We start from the raw sequence: 24,630 nt of genomic DNA, 5'->3' as shown, positions 1-24,630 counted from the left end.
CGGTATCTAAAAGGTTCGCTATCACTGCTCTAGGGGATAACACCCCACAAGAGAGATAATGGTGGAGAATATGACCCCAAAAATCGATGGCATTTTAAAATAATATAAATTAGAGTAGGGGGAAACTGCCAAAATAACCCAGTGATGTCGATCAATGGTTTTGAGGATATGTGGCCCGCCAGAAGAGTAAAACAGAGGAGTGGCTACTTGCTTTGTGCTGCAAAACTGGAGCATTTCGCTCTGAATACCTGGTAGAGGCTTCCGCTTGAGATTTTGATTACTGTCCCACCTGGGAAGAATACCCTGACTGCTGTTTTCTGTATTCCCCCCCCCCCCCAAACTCTCACACAAGAGAGTCTTCAAAAGCTCATGTATTTTAATAGAATCCATCATTAAGGTATCTGGTGCTCTGATGCTGCTTTGAACATCCTCATTTCTCACCAAAAACACCAGGCGGGCCAAAACAGATGTGATGCGGGAAACCAGATTTATTGTTGATTTTTGAAAACATCTAAAGCAAATGCAGAACAGTTTGATTTCAACTGGGACAACCTTGCTGGGAAAGAGGTTTTTTTTTTTTTAAATCTAACCCTCCCCCACTGCTGTTTTTCCAATCTAAAAATCTGCTGGGTTTTTTGTTTCTTTCTTTTTTTTTTTTTGCAAGACAGACAGACAGACAGACATGATACGGATACCTTTTTTCTTTCTTTTTTTTTCAGCTGCAAAATGAAAAGCAGCTTCTGTGGGGGTAGGAGGAGAGGTGTTAAATGGAGAAAACAGCAGGGGGAAAATGCTAAACATCGTCATCTCCTGGGACTCTTTAAAGATGGTAGGAGGTTTGATCACAGCCTGTTTGGAGTTTGAGAGTCACGGGGAATAAAATCCTTTTAAAAATCCAACCGCCATGAAGATCCTGAATAAAATTTGTTCTCCCCCTCCCCCAAAAAACCCGAGGGCTGTACTCCCCCGCAAGGATTTCAGCAACCTCGTAGGCCTGCTCGGAAGTCAGCCATCTAGTCTCTAGCAAATGCACTGCGCAATTTTGTTGACCAAGGCGGCTTGTGTCCTTCTGTTTGGATTTACACTTGGGTGGATTAAGACCAGGAAAGGGAGAGAAAGGCAAAGATGCCATTGCAGCCCCACAGAGATGCTGTCTTGGGTTGGTAGAGGCAACCATTCAACTGGTGAAGTTTATATCTCACGGAGAAGCATAGGAGAAATAGAAATTGTCCTGCCTATTAATTATCTATCTATCTATCTATCTATCTATCTATCTATCTATCTATCTATCTATCAATCTAACATCTATCTATCAATCATCAATCATCTATCTATTTACCTCTATCTATCTATCTATCTATCTATCTATCTATCTATCTATCTATTATCTATCTATCTATCTATCTATCTATCTATCTATCTATCTATCCATCTACCGGTATCTATCGATCTACCTCTATCTACCCAGTTTCCCCTAAAATAAGACATCCCCTGATAATAAGCCCAATCGGGCTTTTGAGTGCATGCACTAAAATAAGCCCCTCCCCGAAAATAAGCCCTCCCCGAAAATATTTAAACACATGCACAGCCGGTCCCCGCCATTTCCTCTGGTTTCCTCCATGTGCCCCAAAATAATAAGACCTCCCCAAAAATAAGGCCAAGTGCTTATTTCGGGGTTCAAAAAAATATAAGACAGGGTCTTATTTTCGGGGAAACATGGTATCTCTCTCTCTCTCTCTCTCTCTCTCTGGAGTTGGGAGTGGGGGAATCACCCTGATACAAATGGGGAACTCAGCTTCTGATTCAAGACATAGATTACCCCATAGCTGCATAGATAAGGGAACAACCCACTGTGATCCTAAGAAATCAGGGTGCGACGGGTAGGTATCCCAGATCAATGAGAAGCACCAAGCGTCCTGCCTCCAGTCACCTTTGGCAGAAGGCTTGGAGCAGCCCGTCTCCACTAGGTGTCTCTAATGAGCCACAGAATTTCCTCCCAGGTCTGTGAAATGGTTAAAAAAGTCCTCCCGAAGTTATTCCTACTCTCTTGTTTAAACTTTCTGACCTGGCTGTTCTACTATTCTGGTCTGACCAAAAAAAAAAAAAAAGAGGCAACCTTTGTGCATTTGCCTTTTGTGTGTATGTGTGCATGCGCATTAACAGCCGAGGGGCAGCCTTGCTGAAACCTGGCTGAGAAAGCATGCACCTGGCACGAAGGTTTTAAAAATGGATCAGTTACACCGGTCTGCACCTCCCTTCGCCTGGGGTCTAGAAGGAAGAAAAGAAGGACAGATGGAGAGCCGCTGAGAGGAAGAATGGAAGGCCTTTGTTTGCAATTTTCTTCTTAGCAGAGAGAAGGGAGGGGGTGGAATACTCTATTTGCGCCAAGACCTGAAGGTTTTGTCTCAGACTTAACCCAGGTAGTTCCTAGTTTCTTTCGGAACCTTTTGCTTTTTTCTATTAAGAAATTCCCTTTTCCTGGTCTGCTCAAAGAAGATAAGGGAGCCCTAACTGTTCTAGGCCCTTCATGGATTACTGTCTTGTCATGGTGAAGGGGCTTGCGTAGCTCAATGAAGCTATGAGCTATGTCGTGCTGGAATAGCTGGGGAGGAAAGCTATGGCAAATCTAGACCGCATACTAAAAAGCAGAGACATCACCCTGCCAACAAAAGTGTGTCTAGTCAAGGCTATGGTTTTCCCAGTTGCAATGTATGGCTGTGAAAGTTGGACCATAAGGAAGGCTGAGCGCCAAAGAACTGAGGCCTTTGAACTCTGGTGCTGGAGAAGACTCCTGCAAGTCCCTTGGACTGCAAGGCGATCAAACCGGTCAGTCCTAGAGGAGATCAACCCTGACGGCTCTTTAGAAGGCCAGATCCTGAAGATGAAACTCAAATACTTCAGCCACCTAATGAGAAAGAAGGACTCACTGGAGAAGAGCCTAATCCTGGGAAAGATGGAGGGCAAAAGAAGAAGCAGAGAACGAGGTGGCTGGATGGAGTCACTGAAGCAGTCAGCGTGAGCTTAAATGGACTCCAGAGGATGGTAAGGACAGGAAGGCCTGGAGGAACGTTGTCCATGGGGTCATGATGGGTTGGACACGACTTCACAACTAACAACAACAACAAACTGTTCTAGGTAACAGAACCTTTTATGGTGCCTTCAAGTCAATGTTGATGCATGACCAACTGCCTGGAGAAGTCCCTACAGTTTTCTTGGCATGGTTTCAGAAGGGGTTTGTCATTGCCTCCTTCCTAGAGCTGAAGGAAAGGGACTGGTCCAAGGTCACCCAGTTGGCTTTGTGCCCGAGACTGCACTAGAACTCCCAGTCTCCCTGTTTCTAGCCTGATAACCTTCACCACACCACAAACTATCTCTCACAGCAGGCTTTTCCTGGGACCAAAATGGAAAACGCCATGCTACGAGTAGGGCTTCCTGCTCAGGCCAGATGCCAAATAATGATTCTTTTTAAAGGTCGGTTTCTCTCTGAAGCTTTCAGCCCCTAAATATTTGGGGTTCTGCAGGGGATTTGCATGACCATACAAGTTATCTCACAGCAGTTTGTTTAGTGACCATTCAAAGTTACAACAGCACTGAAAAAAAGTGACTTACGACTGTTTTTCACAGTTATGACCTTTGCCGCATCTCCATGATCAAAATTCAGAAGCTTGGCAACTGGTTCATAATATGTATGACGATTGCAGGATCCTGGGGTCATGTGATCCCCCTTTCTGACAAGCAAAGTCAATGGGAAAGCCAGATCCGCTTAACAACCGGCTTACGAACTTAACAACTGCAGTGATTCACTTAACAACTGATGCAAGAAAGATCATAAAATGAGGCAAAACTCACTTAAGAAATGTCTCTCTTAGCAACAGAAATTTTGGGCTCCATGGTGATCGTAAGTCGAGGACTATCTCTAATACAAAAGCATGTTCCGCTAATCAAAACTGGGCACATCAGGGAGGCTTCTGCTTCTCATTTCCAGATGCTGTTTTGTATGGAGAACGTCCGGTCATACCAACTCCCACTTGTAGTAGGAGAGCCAAAACAATAATCTACCATGTTTTCCCCAAAATAAGACCCTGTCTTATATTTTTTTGAACCCTGAAATAAGTGCTTGGCCTTATTGCCATGCACTAAAAAGCCCGATTGGGCTTATTATCAGGGAATGTCTTATTTTGGGGGAAACAGGGTAGCAGCAGTGACTGTACAGTAATAATAGTAAATTTATTGTCATTGTACGTGTATACAGTACATAGTATACCCATACAACAAAATTCACTTAACACTTAAGACCAGGTCCAACACACATAACAATCCCCAAACACACTCCCACCCACCACAATTCCCTACCCCTAAACCACCCAAACATCCACACAACAGACCAAGTAATATATTTTATATTATTTATATATATATATATTGTATTTTATAAATTTATTATTATTATTAATATAAATTAATTATGTATTATAAATTAATACAAAAATCTAGCGTTAGCCACACCTACAGAATGGTTCCTGTCTGATCGGAATGGAAGCAGATTGAAGGAGGATTATTTATTTAGGTATTTACTGATTTGGTTCATAAACTGCTCCGACTGCTATTGGTTCTGAGCAACCAACTACTGCAAGCCAGGCTGTAACATCGACAAACGAATAATAACATCCAGCATTCAGAAGTCTCACTCAGGGAAACAAAACTCGATTAAAAACAAACACCCCAGGCTGTAAGAAAGAACAAGGGTAGAACACATATATCCCCAGGTCTTGCTAGGACAGCATTGATATTTCAGAAACTCAGCAGAGTTTGGGGGAGGGGGGGAAATGCAATTCCAGAGAACGGGGGCAGCAGTTGAAAGGGCCTGCCTTCAAGATCTTGGCTGACAGCATTCCCTCAATGAAGGGACCCCAAAAGATTTCCTTCTCCCAGAACTTATTGGACCAGAAGAAACAGTTGGGAAAAGGAGACACTGAAGGTATCTAGATCCTGGTCCATGTAGGACATCATCCTTATCTTTACAGATTAACAGCGTTGGAAGGGATCTTGTAGGTCTTCTAATCCAACCCCCCATCCCCAACCAAGCAGGGGACCCTACACCATTTCTGACAAATGGCAGTCCAATCTCTTCATGAAAGCTTCCAGTAATGAAGCTCCCACAACTTCCGAAGGCAACTTCTGTTCCATGGGTTGGCTGTTCTCAACTTCTCACTGTCAGAAAGTTCCTCCTTATTTCTAGATTGAATCTCTCCTTGGTCCGTTTCCATCCATTATTCCTTGTCTGGTCTTCGGGTGCCTTGGAAAATAGCTTGACCCCCCCCTCCTCTCTGTGGCAGCCCCTAAAATATTGGAAGACTGCTATCATGACTCCCTTGGTCCTTCTCTTCACTAGACTAGTCATTCCCAGTTCCTACAACCGTTCTTCATATGTTTTAGTCTCCAGTCCCCTAATCATCTTGGTCGCTCTTTTCTGCACTTTTTCCGAGAGTCTCAACATATTTTTTATAGTGTGGTGTCCAAAACTGGATGCAGTATTCTAGGTGTGGTCTTACTAAGGCTTTGTAGAGTGGTATTAGTACCTCACTTGATCTTGGCACAAATGGCCTAGGTCTGGACTCTTACTGACTAGGTTTGGTTCAAGTTCAAGGAGAGAACCAACCTAGAACCAAGGAACAATTTCCTGAGATTTAGAACAATTAATCAGTGGACCAACTTGCCTCCAGAAGTTGTGAGTGCTCCATCACTGGAGGTGTCTATGGAGGTTCTCAGCCAACCAGGTCATGGTTGTTCAGAGGTGCTTTTTCAAGAGGCAACTGGACTTTCTGGTTTTTCTTTGAAGACGTTTCGCTTCTTAGATAAGCTTCTTGGATAAGAAGCGAAACGTCTTCAAAGAAAAACCAGAAAGTCCAATTGCCTCTTGAAAAAGCACCTTTTGGGACATCCATCACTGGAGTTTTTAAAGAAGAGATTGGACAACCATTTGTCCTGAATGGTACAGGTTCTCCTGCTTGAGTAGGAGGTGGGACTAGAACAGTGGTTCTCAACCTGTGGGTCGGGACCCCTTTGGGGGTCAAACGACCCTTTCACAGGGGTTGCCTAAGACCATCCGAAAACACATATTTTCAATGGTCAATGGAATAATTTTATGGTTGAGGGTCACCACACCATGAGGAACTGTATTAAAGGGTTGCGGCATTAGGAAGGTTGAGACCCACTGGACTAGAAGACCTCCAAGGTCCCTTCCAACTCTGTTATTGTGTTATTCTGTTAAATTACAATTCAATCTGGATATTACCAGGTTGTTGAAGGCCGAGACAGACCATAAATTTTAGGAGCAAGTATTTCTGGAAGAAAACAATGGGAAACTAGTTCTGTGTTGTCAAGATGAGTCAACGTAGATCACCGGAAATCAGGACTCTCGGAGGAGATTTTATTTGATTTTCCCGTGACAAGGACATTTATGCCATTGAAACTCAGTCTCAGCAGCTGTTTTTCAAATTGTTAAATTTATATAAAAAAACCCGCAAACCCTGGTTAAGGTGCAACCTTCCATTGACTCACATATGCCCCTTTTTAGACAGTGATGGGCTGCTGCTATGCCCGTGGTGTTCTCCGTAGCAGAACTGGGGAATGACTTCAATGCACGCTGTATCCTTTCAAAAGGCATAAACTATTTTTCATGGGCTTGTAATAACATCTGGGCAGGCATTCAAAATTGTAGCAATCAAGTAGTCCATACTGGCGATCGCTTCAGGGAGCCAAGATTAAGCTGGGCCTTTCAGTCACATGTGAATGAAGCACAGGAAGGCTTCTGCATAATTGTGACGCCAGTCACATTTTGCATTCTAACAACCAAGACCTCTTAATGCCTTGCTCTCTTGCCAGTTCAGTTCAAATCCTTCGTCCAACCACAACATCTTCAGGGACAATATCAGAGTAATTGAGTACTTTTGAAACAGAAAACTGCCTTGTGCAAAGTTAGTTACAGGTAGTCCTTGACTTATGACTCTATTGGAGCCTGCCCATCACGGTTGTTAAATTGTGATGATTGAAAAAAATGGGTTGCCAATGTGACCGATCTAATTTTACAAACTTTTTTTTTGTGTGTTAGTTGTTAAAAAAACCCAATGGTTCGCTAGGGGCTGTTTTTGCCGGAACCGTTTTGTTGGTTTTCAACAAAAGTCGTAAAAGATGGTCATGTGACCACGGGATGCTGCCAAGAGCCTGGCATGCAGTCACGTGATCATGAGCGATGGGCAGCTGTGGGAAGGTTGGAAGCCAGGTGGAAAGTACCCCAGGGAAGTCTGTCATAACTTGGAACGATCGCTAAACAACTGGTCATAAAATTGAGGACTACCTGTACTTCTTCACCAAGAGCAGTTTTACCTCCTCAATTCTTTTGCAGCTGAGGGCCACGTTCAATTGTTTTGAGTAGTGTGCAGAGGGCTACACCAGGGGTGAAATGCTCCCGGTTCGGACCGGATCACCCGATCCAGTAGCGATGGCAGTGGGTGGTTCAGAGAAGCGGTAGCAAAAATCCTTGCTCACCCCCCCATGCCCAGCTGAGCCGCGCGATCATCAGAGGCTTTTTTAAAATGATTTTTAAGAGCATTTTTTCTACAACCTCTTCTGCTCAAAAAATGCTTTTAAAAGTAAAAAAAAAAAGCCTCTGATGATCGCACGGCTCACCTGGGATCGTCAGAGGCTTTTAAAAGGAAAAAAAAGCCTCTGACGATCAGGCAACTCAGCTGGGATCGTCAGAGGCTTTCAAAAGCATTTTTTTTTACAACTGAACAGCTTGTAGAAAAAATGGTTTTAAAAGTTTTTTTTTAAAAAGTTGGCCACGCCCACTCAGTCACATTACACCCCAAGCCACGCCCACAGAACCAGTAGTAACAAATTTTACATTTCACCACTGGACTACACATTGGGGAAAAAAAACACAGCACAGGACAAAGCAACAAGTACTTTTCATTTTGACGTTATTCATTCAACCTGATACTAAACCCATTCCCCAAACATGTACAGGCAGTCTTCAGCTTACAACCACAATTAAGTCCCAAATTTCTGATGTTAACCGAGACATTTCTTAAGTGTGTTTTGTCCCATTTGACGACCTTTCTTGCCACCGTTGTTAAGTGAATCACTGCAGTTGTTAAGTTAGTAACACGGTTGTTAAGTGAATCCGGCTTCCCTGTCACCTTTGCTTGTCAGAAGGACACAAAAGGAGATCACATGACCCCCGGGACATTGCAACCGTCATAAATATGAGTCAGTTGCCGAACATCTGAATTTTGATTACATGACTATGGGAATGCTGCAATTGTCATAAGTGTGAAATGATCGTAAGTCACTTTTTTCAGTGCCGTTGTAACTTTGAACGGTCACTAAACGAACGGCTGTAAGTCGAGGACCGCCTGTAATCGCTTTCTGTCTTTTCTCATCTCAAAACTGCATATTTATGGGTAACTTTTTAAACCACATTTTTAAATGGCTTTAACTTCAGACAGGGGTCTTTCCATCAATCCCCTCCTTTCAGTGAGGAACCTGCAGAATTGGAACGGAACAAAAAGGGACGTGATGGCTTAGTGGCTAAGACGCTGAGCTTGTCGATCGAAAGGTCGGCAGTTCAGCGGTTCGAATCCCTAGTGCTGCATAATGGGGTGAGCTCCCGTTCCTTCTCCCAGCTTCTGCCAACCTAGCAGTTCGAAAGCACGTAAAAAATGCAAGTAGAAAAATAGGGACCACCTTTGGTGGGAAGGTAACAGCGTTCCGTGCACCTTTGGTGTTTAGTCATGCCGGCCACATGACCACGGAGACGTCTTCGGACCGCGCTGGCTCTTTGGCTTTGAAACGGAGATGAGCACCGCCCCCTAGAGTCGGGAACGACTAGCACATATGTGCGAGGGGAACCTTTACCTTTACCTTTTAACTTCCCAAGACTTCTTACAAACTGAGAGAGCAGGACTTTGCTTTATCTCCTAAGTCAGAACATATCTTGTTAGAAACAAGGACTTGCCTTTTCTTGCAGACGTTTTATGACCCTAACTAGGTAATATCATCAGTGCTAGTGATGATGATGATGATGTTACCAAGTTGGGTCATGAAACATCTGCAAGAAAACAACCAAGCTCAGAGAGCACCAAGGACCCCTCATTTAAACCCTGAGCTACAAATATTCTCCTTTATTGGTAACTTGCCTTTTGCTCAGACTATTGGCTCAGCTTGCTCAGTGCAGTAAAAAAAAGAAAAGAAAGATGGAAGCCATGAGAAAATAACTTCCAAAATTCTCGAGGCAATCTCTTTATTAACTCAGCAGAAAGCTTGCACAACGCTCGATGTTTTCAGAAAACATGGTAGCCATGTTAATCTCTTGCCGCAAAAGAGCTACAAAGAGACTTACGGAATCTGAAATATTGATTTTTTAAAAAAAAAAAAATCTAAGCACTCATTCGTCTAACGAAACGTAGTGCAATCTTCAGAAGTTTGCAACAGCTTGGAAGCTTTCAGGTTTTCCAAGGAGGTACGTTTGCGGGATTCCAGACTGTCCTATTTTAAACAAGGAAGGATCCGAGAATCGTTTGTCCAGTTTCTTTCTTTATCCCAGCACACTTTTGGAAATTCGCAGTGTTACTGAACACCAGCTCCATATCTGATATGATCCAGGATGAATGTCTGGAAGTAACACGCTACAGATGTGGCTTGAATACCAGCCACAATTTTTTCCACCCTGTTCTTCCAGCAAAAGATTTTTTTCTAAAAAAAACATGCCATTATTTCGTAGACTTTCTATTGATCCAGTCAAGGTATTGTCCCAATCGGGATTCAGCAATGCATAAATTATCTGGACAGGCAGCTACTCCCCAGGGTTTTCGCAGATGTCTTTCCCGTGACCTGCTGTCTGATCTTTCTAACCTACAAGAACTGACCTCCACCCTTTCGGCCTCCACCCACTGAAATACTTGAGTAGCAAACAATCAATAAAGTTCCTATCGCACTGCAAACTTTTAATATATTCCAAGGCATAAAAGGACACGCATTTTGACAGTTTAGAGCTTCGTAACAGGCAGGTTTAAGTAGCACTGTTTTTTAAAACAAAAGCAGCATATTGAGCTTTTATGGACAGTACAGGTTATGAATACTAATAATCCTCAATTTACAACAGTTCCTTTAACGTTTGACGTTACAACGGTACTGAAAAAAGTGACTTATGACTTCTTTTCCCCCCACACGTATGACCGCTGCATCCTCCCCATGGTCATGGGATCAATGAAAATCTGGAGCTCAACTGCAGTCGTAAGTCGAGGACTACCTTTAAAAGACAGAATAGCCCAGAATAGATTCAATTGAGGCCAGGTGGTGTGAAAATTGTTGTTACCAACTTTGTGGGCAGGTAGAATCTCCTTGAGATCTTTTCTCTCTGTCCCCAGACACTCCTTATGTTTGCCTCTGAGAGATGCACTATAATCATTAATTATTATTGTTATTAATTATCATTATTCACAGTGGCCCGTGGTTTGACTTTAGGTTACCATCAAAGAGGGAACAATGGAATTTTTAGCAGTTTTCCCCCTTCTTTCTTTTTTCCCCCAGGAGAGGATTTTAATGGGGCCTATTTATCAAAGCTTAAACTCTATTTTTTTTTTCATTGCTTGCTGATCTGCGGTGATAGTGGATAATCTTAAATGGGTGGGGTGAAGCAAAACAAACAAATAAAAAAAACCCTGTTGCTTACCCTTTATCTCCTTTTAAAGCTTAATATAGTGACTGCGTTTTATGTTCCTTTTTCAATAGTTATTAAAAGTTACAATGAAAAAAAACCCAGTGCCAATTAAAAAAAGAAAAAAAAAAAGGAATTGCAGAAAAGAAAAAAACCAGAAAGAAAATAGACAAGAAAGAAAATAAGAATCTAGTAAAGAAAAAGAAAAGAACGATAGAAACGACTTCCCTCTTCATCACAAATATAAACAATTTTCGTAACTTATCGTTTTCTCTTACAATACAAGAAGCCAGCTCTTCTTCCCATCTCTTATCTATAAACAAATCCTTAAAGCCTCTTCATTCAGCCCTGATCAGCAAAAGTCCATTAAGACTTTTATAATAACGAATCTATTTTAACCTTGATCAAATAAAGCAACTTTAAAATCCTGTCTTTTACTCTGAACAACCCTGAACTTAGGCCATTCAAACAGTGACCTAAAACATGATTTCTCTTTCATATTTTCTCTGTCCCGTCTCACAAAATTCTTCAAAGCTTTAACGTCTCTTTTGTCAATCCAATATAGCAAAATTATCCAGGGCACTCTCTGGGTTTGTTGTTTGTATTCTGCTGTATGTTGCTGTAAAAAAAACCAAAACTTTTTAAAGTCTTATCCCTAAACACTTGACAAGAAGAGGAATACGCAGTCTAGACATCTTCATCCCATTCTTGTATTCACGCACAATACATAACAAACGTGGAGCCAAGAGGGAGCAAAACAATGAAACAGCTAAATCTTCTTTCAGACTTGAAGACCGTGGCTGTACCTGCCATATACTGTACAAAGGACACAAAATGTCTGTTGAATTCAGGGTACAGATGGAGGTGTACTTAGGCTGTCCGCCAGATTTGCTTATATTGAGCAATTCCAATTTTTGCATTGTTCTGCTATTCTTTTTTTTTAAAGGTAGAAAAATCTTTTATATTTATAGGAGGTTCCCCCTGGCAATGACAGCCTGTATTTATTTTCCTTAATCTTCCCTCATGTATGCACTTCTGTAAACAACTTTCCCTAATACATGTGCTTTTGTGTGCAATCTTTGATTGCAAAATGCAGCAGAGATGCCCAGGAACTTCATAATCAGGCCAAGTCTTCAGAATCTTCAGAATGGTGAAATCTGAACCGGTTTGCTACTGGTTCGCTGGCCACGCGCACACAGCACGCACCAAAAGGAGGCTTGGGAAGGTAAGTAGAACAGCGAGGGAGGGACCAGCTGTGCCGCGTGGTTTAGCTTCACTAGAAAGCAGCAAATCCTGCTTCCTAGCAAAGCTAAACCGCGCTGATCATCAGATCATAGCTTTTTTTAACTACCGGTTCGCCCAAACCGGTATTTTTTATCACTACCGATTCGCCTGAACTGGAGCTAACTGGTAGCATTTCACTCCTGCCTGGGAGTTCATGATTTGCTCACCCCTCCACCCCAGAATGCATCCTTGGCTACGCTTTTCAGCAACTCTAGAACCAAAGCTGTACATTTTCTGGGCTTGAGAAAAAGATACAGAACATCAGATTGTGTGGGCGGGCAACATAAAGCTTCCAGTTCAGCTAGGCTTGCTATGAACAATGAACAAGGCCCAATAACGGATTAATAAGGAGAGTCGGTTATCCTAAGATAAATAGTCAAAGCAGCACCGGTCTGAAAAATAGTTAACAGAATTGCATTCTCAGTGAGCACCCCCCCCACTGAGAATTGTTGGATGTGATTGGAGCTACTTGGATATTTCTTGCAGCCCCCAACAGTAAACTGCAGCATTATCTGCTCACCTAAACTCAGAACCGAGCCCAAGATGGTTTTCCCGAGTGCCTCGTGCACTGCTGGACCAACTGGACTTTTCCTTAAGTCTCCCGAGCTGCCTTTCAGAAGCTGCTGCCAGCCAGATGTGAAGTTAAAAGTCCAACGCATCTGGAAGGCATCAGATTGGGAAAGTGTTTCTCCAGCAAAGGAGCTCTTCCTTCCTTTGAAAACTGGCATTCCCAAGATGCTCCAAAGCAGCGGTTCTGTTTGTGATGGTGCTGGTCCCCCCACCACATCCCATCATCTCCAGTCCTACCCCTGCCATGTCTGCTAGAGCTGATGAGAACGGCAGTCCATCGGAAGAGAGCCAACTAGCTAGCATGGCCTTACAGCAGGGGTGTCAAACTTGATTTCATTGAGGGCCACATCAGGGTTGTGTTTGACCTCGGGAGGCTGGGGTGGGTGTGGCCAGGGTGGGCGTGGCCTGCTCAACATCAATCATGTTGGGGGTGTCTGTGGCGGCCCAAGCCCTCTGCCAGTGAAACAGGCTCCCGAGCTCCGTTTTCAGCCGCGACGGCCTCCTGCCACCCTCTGCCAGTGAAAATGGAGCTCAGGGGGGGGCGCGGCCCCCCCGAGCTCCATTTTCACTGGCAGAGGGTGGCAGGAGGCCGTCGCGGCTGAAAACGGAGCCTGGGAGAGACGCAAACGGCTCTCCCGAACTCCATTTTTGCTGCCAGAAACCGGTCCTTTGCTGTTTCTAGGGCAACCCCCCGGGCCAGATCTGAGCACCCTGTGGGCCGGATCCGGCCCCCGGGCCTCGAGTTTGACATCCCTGTCTTATAGAAAAAAAAAAAAACCAATCTGCCACTGGAAACCTGTGCAGCAAAGAAATGCAATGAGCTTGCCGTCCCTCCGTCACTGATAAAGTGTTTGTTTTCAGAAAGGAAAAGACGGGTTTGCAGTTGCACACGGAGGCATTTTCATCAAAATCATGACCGGATAAATCTATCAAGCTCTGGGTAATTTTCATCTGATGTGATGTGATCCGATCCGATCTAATCTGATCTTATTTAGAAAATTTATAACAGCTCTGGGCAGCATTCAAAGGAACAATAAAAACGTCCATAAATAGAGTATCCGTGGCATCCCTGTTTCTACACATTTTTAACACAAAAACGAAGACTGTAACCTTAAAAGGTCCTTGTAAATTAACGTAATCACCATATTATTGACTTGTTCATAGCCTCTTTCTATCTCCCCAGTTACCCGATCGGTCATTACAGGTAGTCTTCAACTTACAACCATTTGTTTAGTGACCGTTCGAAGTCACAAAGTTGACTCAGCCTTCCATTCTTCCAAGGTGGGTAAAATGAGGATTCAGATTGTTGGGGGAGCCATAGGCTGACTCTGTAAACCGCTTAGAGAGGGCTGTAAAAGCACTGTAAAGCGGTATATAAGTCTAAGTGCTATTGCTATTGCTACAATGACACTGAAAAAAGTGGCTTATGACCGTTTTTCGCATGGTCACGTGATCAAAATTAAGGCACTTGGCAACTGATTCACATTTATGACAATTGCAGTGTCCTGGGGTCATGCGATCCCCTTTTGACCAACAAAGTCAATGGGGAAGTCAGATTCACTTAATAACTGTGTTACTAACTTAACAACTGCGGTCATTCACTTAACAACGGTGGCAAGAAAGGTCGTAACATCAGGCAAAACTCACTTAACAACTTTCTCGCTTAGCAACAGAAATATTGGGCTCAATTGTGGTCGTAAGTCGAGGACTCCCTATATAGCATTTCCCTGATGACCTGCACCACCTCCTGATTCCCACGATGAATGAAGAGGCTTTAAGGATTTGTTTATAGATAAGGGATGGGAAGAAGAGCCCGTTTCTTGTATTTGAAGAAAAGGCGATAAGTTACAAAAAATTGTTTATATTTATGATGAAGAGAGAAGTTGATTTCCCTCTTCATCACAAATATAAACAATTTTTTTGTTTATATTCTTTTTTTGTTTATATTCTTTATTTTTTTGTTTATATTCTTGTTCTTTTCTTTTTCTTTACTAGATTCTTATTTTCTTTCTTGTCTATTTTCCTTCTGTTTTTTTTCTTTTCTGCAATTTCTTTTTTTAATTTGCACTGGGTTTTTTTTTGTTTTTTTCATTGTAACTTTTAATAACTATTGAAAAAGGAACATAAAACGCAGTCACTATATTAGGTCACTTAACAAATGTCTAGCTTAGCAATAGAAACGTTGGGCTCAATTGTGATCGTGAGTCGAGGACTCCCTATATAGCATTTCCCTGACGGCCTGCACCACCTCCTGATTCCCACAACATCCCAGTCTGCCTATATGATCAGAGGTCTTCAAACTTGGCAGTTTTAAAACTTGTGGACTTCAACTCCCAGAATTCTGGGAGTTGAAGTCCACAACTCTTAAAGCTGCCAAGTTTGAAGACCTCTGCTATAGATCCTGGAAGAATGAAAAGTAAGGTCCATCTAAAAATGTCCACAGGACTGCTGATGGAGACCAACAGCAAACAGGCCCTGGAGGACTCCCCTGTGATGGGAAACAACCCCAGACTTGGAAAGGAAGTTGGGTTGAAGAGAGGCCAACACACTCTGGTTTCCGGGCTACAAAAGTTGGAGAAGGAAACAAGACTGAGCATTTTCTTAGAGAAAGGAGCTGGCTCCTTCCTTTGGCCCAGCAACTGCCTTTTGTGTTCTTTCCAGAATTTAAGTAGGGCAGGTAAATCCTTTAGGGCTGGAGTGTGTGTGTGTGCAGGAGTGGGCTTCAAAAATTTTAGCAAGGGGTTCTCTACCCGGTTCCTGGGTGGGCGTGGCCTAGTTGGCCTCCTGCACCACAGCAGGGGTCGTGTTTTTGCCCTCCCCAGGCTCCAGAGGTTTTTCTCGAGCCTCTGGGAGGCTGAAAACGGCCTCCCCAGGCTCTGGAGGCCCTTCCCGAACTTCTGGTAGGCCCGTTTTTCACCCTCCCCGAGCCTCCGTGCACGCTCTGCACTTACCTGCATCCAAAACAGCATGTGGGGACTCCTGGGAGGGGTGCGGAGGGCAGGGCCAGCCAGGAGTGGGATTGGGGGTTCTCCAAACAGCACAGAATCTTAGCTAGAGGTTCTCCCGAACCCCAGCAAACCCCCAGCAGCCCACCCTTGTGTGTATGTGACAGAATGGTAAGTGGAACCAAATTTTTGCCCTAGAAGGATTCTTCGAGGAAGCTATCAAGAGCAAACGGACTGGTTTACAGGCTGTTTCTGGCCCAATGCGTTTAATCAAATCCACTGAAAACACAGCAGCTGCATTGGCGCTTAGTGTGTCTTAAACTTTTTTAGTTTAGTCGCTAACCTTTTCGTTGACGCATTTGCTTCTCAACCTTGGCAGCTTTCAGATGGGTGGACACCCCCAACTCCCAGAATTCCCCACCCAGCTTGTTACATAAGCATGGCCACAAAGATATCCGTTCTATTTATTTATTGTTTTAAACTTAGCTCCCAAACGGGGAAAATCAGCCTGGCTGGCGGTGGGATGAGTGTGTGGTTTGACAGAGGCTTAGCAGGTGAAATGGGTACTGCAAATCTCCACAAGGGTTAGAAGAAGCCCATCCTGCCTTAACCCACCCCGAGCTCTCTAGCCTGCCCCACCACCACCCGCCCCAATCCCAACAGATGCCATTCCTTCTGCAACACCAGGACAGAGCTGCTAAAAGATTCCACATCTCCACTTCTGCGCATCGGGACACGGAGGAAATCTGGGTCAAGAGGTATCTCCCTGGCCAAAATGGTGGGAGGAAGTCAGAACAGTCTCCATCGACTTCCTATGAAGCTGCAATCCCACCCTAAACATCTCTCCTGTGCTGTTTCCAACAGGCCCGGCCATCTCCTTTTCTTTGCTTCTCATCAGCCTTGGCAAAAAAAAAAAAAATCCTTTTTTTTTTCCATTGCTGAATCTTCCCTCACTCTGGCTCAGCTCTAGAAGGGCTCCACATTGCAGAAAAGCCACAGCAGGAAGTGACCTCATGTTTTTGGCAGACTCGGCTGTCTTGCGCCTCCGAGGGCTCTCTCTGCACCGCTCCAGAGGCTATCTTCCTCCCTGCTGCCTGCCAGCTGCAGATGACCCTCGCCTTTTAGCTATTTTAGTGGACCCTTTGCAAAAGATGGTGTTTTCCGTTGCTTTCTGGATGCTCCGTTCCCCACCCCCTTCTTCTTCTTCTTCTCTGCCTCCTTCCTTTCCAGCCTGTCCCGAAATTTCCTGAGGCTGTCCAGCAAAAGGAAGAAGGAAGGAGATCAGCATCTGCTGCGGACCTGGCTTTCCTCCTGCACTTTCCAATGCTTCCCATCCGTTCCTGTGAGAACACTCAGCTTTTCCCTCCCCATCCTTGCAACTGATGTTTCCAAGCAACTCTTGGCCAGATGTGAACAAAGAAGGGTCAGGAAAGCAGCAGCAAAGAGCACGGATCTGGGGCACCCAAGAGAGCAGGAGGGAGGGAGGGAAGTCAGAGAAAGCAGGATGTCTTTCCAGTGCATTTCCTCAACCCCAAACCCCACCCTTCCAAGTTCTGACAGACAAAAGACAGCAGCCAGAAACAGGCCAGGGCACCCTGTGTATCTGTGTGTATGTGCCTGCGTGTTTGCACACATGGGCTCTACCAATGCACAGTGCAAGCAAGAAACCTCAGCCTTCCTGGCCAACAAGAATCCTTGGAATCTTTGCTCATTTCCACAAATTTCTAAAGCAGTGAGAGAGGGGAAAAGATGGACGAATCTCACAAATGAAGCCAGAGGGACCACAGCGCAGGAATCTAATGCCTTGCGTAGCATTTAAGCCAGCAACTGAAACCCACCCACCCAATTGGCTAGACTTGATCATCTTACTGCTTTGCGAACTCCAAATGTTTTGCATTGTTGTTCGGATCTGCACGGGGCTGCGGGAAAGAGCAAACAGCTTCTGGTGGATCACACACGGTCTTAAAACAGAACGGACCGATCTATAATGCAGCAAAAAATGTGCTCTTTAGGCCTTTTTTTTCCTAAGCTGGGTAGACCTCCAAGAAAGCACCGCTGAAATCTAGTGGTAAGATAACACTATTTGGAGAAGATGAGGAACCAAGTTGGCCGGAAGTATCTAACAGAATAACGAAGCTGGAAGGGACTTTGGAGATCGTCTAGTCCAGTCTTATTGGCACTGAGTGCCCAAACCGGAACGTGTGTGCATGTTTGTGCATGCGCGCACGCCAGAGCACCGGAAACCCAAACACCAGCTGGCCAGTGCGCGCATGCCTGGTTTTTGGCTGTTTTTGGCTGTTTTTTGGGCGTTTTTATTGCCGTTTTCAGGCCATTTTTCGGGTCAAACATGGCCCTGAAAATGCCCCCAAAAAGGCCTAAAAATGGTCTGTTATTTATTTATTTATTTCTATACCGCCCTTCTCCCGAAGGACTCAGGGCGGTGAACAGAATAAGATTTCATATACATATAATATATTTTTTTTTTAAACAGTAAATAATAAATTGAGTCAACTTAGTGTATCTGCTAAGATTTTGGCATAGAATTTAGATGTTTATGCTAGCCCTGCTTGTTGAAACAGAAAGGTCTTCAGGGCATGTCGGAAAGTGCGAAGATCTGGGATTATTCGTATTCCAGGGGGTATTTTGTTCCAAAGAGTAGGTGCCCCCACAGAGAAGGCTCTCTCCCTTGGAACTACTAGACGACATTGTTTTAATGATGGTACTATGAGTAAGCCTACTCTGTGAGAGCGTATTGGGTGGTGGGAGGTTATCGGTTGCAGCAGGTGGTCTCGTAAGTACTCAGGTCCTAAGCCATGGAGCACTCTAAAGGTAAGAATCAACACCTTGAAGCGCACTCGGAAGGCCACCAGAAGCCAGTGCAGCTCGCGTAGAAGAGGTGTTACATGTGAGCGCCATGTTGCTCCCATAATTACTCGCGCGGCCACATTCTGGACCAGTTGGAGCTTCTGGGTGCACTTCAAGGAGAGCCCCATATAGAGAGCATTGCAGTAGTCAAGTCGGGAAATGACGAAGGCTTGAGTGACTGTGCTAATGAGTCCCGGTCTAGAAAGGGACGCAATTGGCGAATCAGGCGAACCTGATAGAAAGCTCCTCTGGCCATGGCTGTTATATGATCTTCTAAAGACAGTCGTGCATCCAGGAGGATGCCTAAATTGCGAGCTTTCTCTGCGGGGGTCAATGACTCATCCCCAATAGTTAGTGATGGGACTAACTGGCTGTACTGGGACGCCGGCAGCCACAGCCACTCAGTCTTGGAAGGGTTGAGTGGAAGCCTATTTCTCCCCATCCAGAGATGGGATTTTTGGGGGCATTTTTGGCTGTTTTCCGGCTGTTTTCCGCAAAGACCAGCTGGCTGGCATGCATGTGTGCGCTGAAAACCAGAAGAGCAGCTGGTGATGGCACATGTGCTCACAGAGAGTGCTCTATGTGCTCCCTCTGGCACGCATGCCATAGGTTCACCATCACGGGTCTAGTCCATCTCCCTGCTCAAGCAGAAGGCCCTACCCTAATCCAGAAAAATGGCTGTCCAGTCTCTTCTTAAAAGCCTCCAGTGATGGAGCACCCACAACTTCTGGAGGCAAGCGGTTCCACAGTCAGGAAATGGGTTATTAATTTAATTGCAGTGATTCACTTTAACAACGGTGGCAAGGAAGTTCATAAAATAGGGCAAAGCTCACTTAACAACTGACTTGCTCAGCAATCTGCTCCATCCAGATTATTTTCAGAACTCAAAAACAGAATAGAATAGAATTCTTTATTGGCCAAGTATGATTGGACACACAAGGAATTTGTCTTTGGTGTATATGCTCTCAGTGTACATAAAAAGAATAGAATGGAATGGAATGGAATGGAATAGAATAGAATAGAATAGAATAGAATAGAATAGAATAGAATAGAATAGAATAGAATAGAATAGAATAGAATAGAATAGAATACTTTATTGGCCAAGTGTGATTGGACACACAAGGAATTTGTCTTTGGTGCATATGCTCTCAGTGTACATAAAAAGAATAGAATAGAACAGAACAGAACAGAACAGAACGGAACGGAACGGAACGGAACGGAACGGAACGGAATAGAATAGAATAGAATGGAATGGAATGGAATGGAATTCTTTATTGGCCAAGTGTGATTGGACACACAAGGAATTTGTCTTTGGTGCATGTGCTCTCAGTGTACATAAAAAGAATAGAATAGAACAGAACAGAACAGAACAGAACGGAACGGAACGGAACGGAACAGAACAGAATAGAATAGAATAGAATAGAATAGAATGGAATGGAATGGAATTCTTTATTGGCCAAGTGTGATTGGACACACAAGGAATTTATCTTGGTGCATATGCTCTCCATGTACATAAAAGAAAAGATACGTTCACCAAGAATCATAAGGTACAACACTTAATGATAGTCATAAGGAAACAGTCAATATAAATCTTAAGGATACCAGCAACAAGGTTACAGGTAGGTTGAGCTCTTTGACTGTGACTGGACCATCAGTTTTCCACCAGAAAATCAGTAGAAACAGTTGAAACAGGTTCATCCTTGGGTGGCAACCCACCAGAAAAATCCAAAGTGAACATTCAAAGGAAACCAGAACTTTTTCTCCTGGGACTGATGGATGAACAATTACAGGTAGGTCCTCAACTTAGGACCACAAGTGAGCCCCAAATTCCTGTTGCTAACCGAGATATTTGTCAAGTGCATTATATCTCATTTTACGACCTTTCTTGCCACGGTTGTTAAGGGAATCACTGCAGTTGTTAAGTTAGGAACATGGTTGTTAAGTGAATCCGGCTTCCCCATTGACGTTGCTTGTCAGAAGGCCGCAAAAGGGGATCACCTGACCCCAGGACACTGCAACCCGTCATAAATATGAGTCACTTGCTAAGTGTCTGAATTTTGATCACACGACTGTGGGGGATGCTATGCTGCAACGGCAGTTAGTGTGAAAAAACGGTCATAAGTCACTTTTTTTCAGTGCTATTGTAACTTCGAATGGTCACTAATCGAACTGTTGTACGCTGAGGACTACCTGTACCAAAGAGCCACGAATCACTGTTTTTTTTTTAATATGCTAACTGCAGTGACATTACTGTAGCACAAAAATGAAAAGACCCACCCTGAAGGAAGGTTGATGAAGACGATGGAATTTTCTTGAGATGGCCTAATTGACTCATTTGATTAAAGAAAGGACAATACCTACACTTAACGGTGGCTGGAAACTCTTTTATGGAGTTTTACCCTAAAAAAGAAAAAAAAGTGAACTTGCGATTTATGACTCTGATGATTAGACGGGATGGAGATAGAAAGAAGGGAGTCACGATTAACTTTAGAGAGAGAGAGAGAGAGGTTAAAATATAATTGTACTTATAACTGCTGTGAAGGTCAGAGGTTGCTTCTTTAAAAAAAAATTTCTACTTTTTTTTTGTTGCACTTTTAGCTTTCTCTTTTATTTCTCCTTCGTTCTGTTTTAGTTTGCCCGAGTTCTTACTATTGTTGTTAAAGACTCCAATAAAAAGATTATAATCTAGATCTATATATAGTAGGGATATGGTGGCTCAGTGGCTAAGACACTGAGCTTGTCAATTGAAAGGTTGGCAGTTCAGTGATTCGAATCCCTAGTGCCGCGTAACGGGGTGAGTTCCCATTACTTGTCCCAGCTTCTGCCAACCTAGCAGTTCGAAAGCACATAAAAAACACAAGTAGAAAAATAGGGACCACTTTGGTGGGAAGGTAACAGCGTTCTGTGCGCCTTTGGCGTTGAGTCATGCCGGCCACATGACCACAGAGACGCACTTCGGACAGTGCTGGCTCTTCGGCTTTGAAACGGAGATGAGCACCACCCCCTAGAGTCGGGAACGACTAGCACATATGTGCGAGGGAAACCTTTACCTTTACCTATATATAAAAAAATCCAAAGCTGCAGGCGAAACTGGGAAGTCAGGAAAACATCTCTGAAAAGGCCATGGGAAATCCTGTCCGATGATGGTCAAGGAAACCATTTAGTTGAGCTCTTCTAATCTTCAGAATTTTCCTTTTACACGACAGGTATCTGAAGTTTTGTTTGGGGGAAATTGAAACAACACACCTCTGTTCTACTAAGGGCAGCTGCTTTAGTTGAGATAGACCATCTGCAACTGATCCTACATTTGCACGCATCAGACATCCTGAGGTCAGACAAACTGGGATCAAGACATGAGATGACAATGCAATGGGGACAGTATCCTAATGTCCCATCTCAGCCTCATCTCTTCCTACTGGCAGAAGAAAGAAAACAGTGATGGCAAATTACATGTTTAGTGTTCAGCACCACTGTAGACTATGGACAAAAGGCAAGCAGAAATCTAGCATGCCAGGGAAAGGACCAGATTGCAAGTTCTTGATATGCTTTTTTTCCCCTAGGGGCAGAGAAGCCTGGTTTGCTGCTTAGGGGGAAGCAAACACCCTTCAAAGAGGTACTTTGTTCCTGCCTCTTGGAAGGACTAGAATTGTGATGGCGAACCTATGGCACATGTGACAGAGGTGGCATGCAGAACCCTCTCTGTGGGCACATGTGCTGTCGCTAGCTGCTCTTCTGCTTTCTGGCCAGCTGGTATTTCCAGGTGCCAGAGCACCGGAAAATGGCCAAAAACCAGGCCATTTTTCAGGCGTTTCTGGGCCATTTTTGGCCCCAAAATGGTCCAAAAAACAGCTTGAAAATGGCCAGAAAATGGCTCAAAAATAGCCAGAAAATGGCCTGAAAATGGCCCAAAAACAGGCATATGCGCGCCGGCCAGCTGATCTTTGGGTTTCTGGTGCTCTGACATGCGCACATGCATGCATGTTCCTGTTTGGGTACTCCGTCCCAAAAAGGTTTGCCATCACTGTACTAGAATCTATTCTCATGTTTCCTTTAACGCAAGTACAGAGCGAGGCAGAGAGCGAGACTTTTCCACCCAGTTCACAATTCTCTTGGCTTGATTTGCCTCCTTGAATCTTACGGGGTTTTAGAACTTTTAGCGATCCGTTGCGCTACACCAGAGGTGGGGAAACACGATGGCCCTTTTATGATTTATGGACTTCCAACTCCCAGAATTGCTGAGCCGGCATGGGAATTCTGGGAGTTGAAGTCCACAACTGAAGGGGCCGTAGTTCCCCACCTCTGCTCTACACCAACCAGAGCAGAAAAGTCAAGTTCACCTGCCTAGCCCCTTCCTCGCCCCTCCATCCGTCCCCCGTACCTGGGCCGCCCATACTTGCAGTGAAGATTCACCCGGAAGTTCCTCTCGCTGCCGTCCACTTCGCTGTTGGGTGGCCGCAACCCTGGACCCTGGCTGCACGGGAACCATTCAGCTGGCGGGTTGGCTCCGTTTTCCAGTCCAATGGGCTGGCACGCATTGGAGATCCCATCTGTTCAAGGAAAGCACACAGACCCAGGCTTGTGAAGAAGGGGAACAGGAGGAGCAGGGAGAGAGATGACACCGGTTTGAAACAACCTCCCCACCCCCCCCACAAAACTCTTTTCAAAGAGATTTCATTTCAAAGGGACGCAGCAGCGGGTGGGAAGTGTCCAGTCTGGGGATCTGTGTGTGCCTCTCTCTCTCTCTCTGTGTGCCTGCATGAGTGATGCAAGGCAAAGGCAGCTCTGATGGCACAAATAACTACGCTCCCTTGTGCTACCTTCTTCTTCCCCTTCCAAGCTTGCAGAGTTTTTTGTTTTTTTTTAAACAAGCTTCCATTTTGTAGACAAGATGGAGAAGGTATGCATGCCGACTCTACCTTTCCCGCCACCCGAATACCCCTCTCCCTGGCCAAACGATCCTTCTGGCTGGAGAGGGCTGGCCGACTGTCCCATGAAGCGTGTTCAACCCTGCTTGGCCCTATCCCTTAGAAACAGTGGCCGCCTTGCAGAGGCAGAAGAGAAAACCTGACCCACCCATTCATTTTTTGCAAGGAAGGACCCTCCTCCCTCCCTCCCTCCCAGCCTCCCACCCTCCCGAGCCTTCCTGGCTTAGAAGCAAGTTTGAGGGCGGCCCCCACCCGCCAGAAGTGAGGGAATCCTGTGCCTTTTGTTCAGGGTAGCTGGTTCCTGCTCAAGGTCATTAAAAATACAAAGAGTTTGGCTTTGGAGTACAACAGATGTGCACGAGGGAGGAGGGGGGCAGGCTCCTGGAGAATGCAACACACCTCACCCAAGAGGCACGACAGTGTGGGTCAGAGGCCTGTGTGGCTCCGATAAACAGACAAAATGTCTGTGCATCTGTTTGGATGCCAGACCTGGCTGTCACTCATCGGATCCCAGGCGCTCTCGGGCCTTTCCTTCCTCGTCTGATTTCCCCTCCCCGTTCTTCTCTTCCCTTTTTGTCCATGGTATCACGGCCCTGCAGGGGTATCAGCCAAACTCTATTAGCTGCAGTCATCCTACTATCTCAAGCTGTGTGGTGTGTGAGCAAGTATGTGTCTGTGCGTGTGTGAGTGAGTGAGAGAGAGAGAGAGAGAGAAGGGGGTGGGGAGAGAAGGGGTATTCATGGTCTGCACACCAAAATCCGTGTCTGGGTTTTCACACGGCTTGTGCACTTTTACCCAGAGAGACAGGGGTTTCACCGACCTGCATTGGAGAATTTCTGGGTCTATTTACCGAAGCATACAAAAGCGTCCGTCTGTTTCAATACTACAGCTATTCAATGTGTGTGTGTTTTTGTGTGCGTGTGTCCACTCAACATCCTTAACTCAGTCAGTGGTGAGCGTAGCAATTACATACAAACGGCCTACTAAGCTCAGTCAGCTGTTGCCGTGATCGGCCTCTAAGTGCAACGGGCACACATGTGCATCTGCGCTTTAGTGCATTGCGCAAGCCCAACTCACTCTGTTCGAGGTACAACCGAACAAACCCATAAAATGGGTAATTCACTAACCGGCCTATGTGCATTCAGGTGAACGATGCAGCCAATAAAGCAAAGCAGAAATAGAACCTGGAAAGCCCTAGGAACAGGGGTGAAATCCACAGGTTCTGGCGAACCGGTAGTGGAAATTTCGAGCAGTTCAGAAAACCGGCAAATACCACCTCTGGCTGGCCTCAAAATGGGGAGGGAATGGGGATTTTGCAGTA

General features: G+C 44.8%; 1 protein-coding gene across 2 annotated transcripts in view; it reads right to left on the bottom strand.

The window, feature by feature from the left end:
- The window catches only part of AHDC1 (AT-hook DNA binding motif containing 1), a 270,588-nt gene that overhangs the window by 35,213 nt on the left and 210,745 nt on the right, over nucleotides 1-24,630 (bottom strand). For both annotated transcript variants that reach the window (XM_070949747.1, XM_070949746.1), the window contains exon 3: nucleotides 22,763-22,931. In XM_070949747.1, the coding sequence (XP_070805848.1) occupies nucleotides 22,763-22,931 (169 nt within the window). The remainder of the gene's footprint in view (nucleotides 1-22,762; nucleotides 22,932-24,630) is intronic.

The sequence above is a fragment of the Pituophis catenifer genome, unplaced genomic scaffold (assembly GCF_029215685.1).
Source record: "Pituophis catenifer annectens isolate HBS135680 unplaced genomic scaffold, rPitCat1.0.hap2 SCAF_9, whole genome shotgun sequence".
Classification (NCBI taxonomy): Eukaryota; Metazoa; Chordata; class Lepidosauria; order Squamata; family Colubridae; genus Pituophis; species Pituophis catenifer.
The sequence above is the reverse complement of the archived record's forward strand: the minus strand, read 5'-3'. Positions and strand labels throughout refer to the sequence as shown.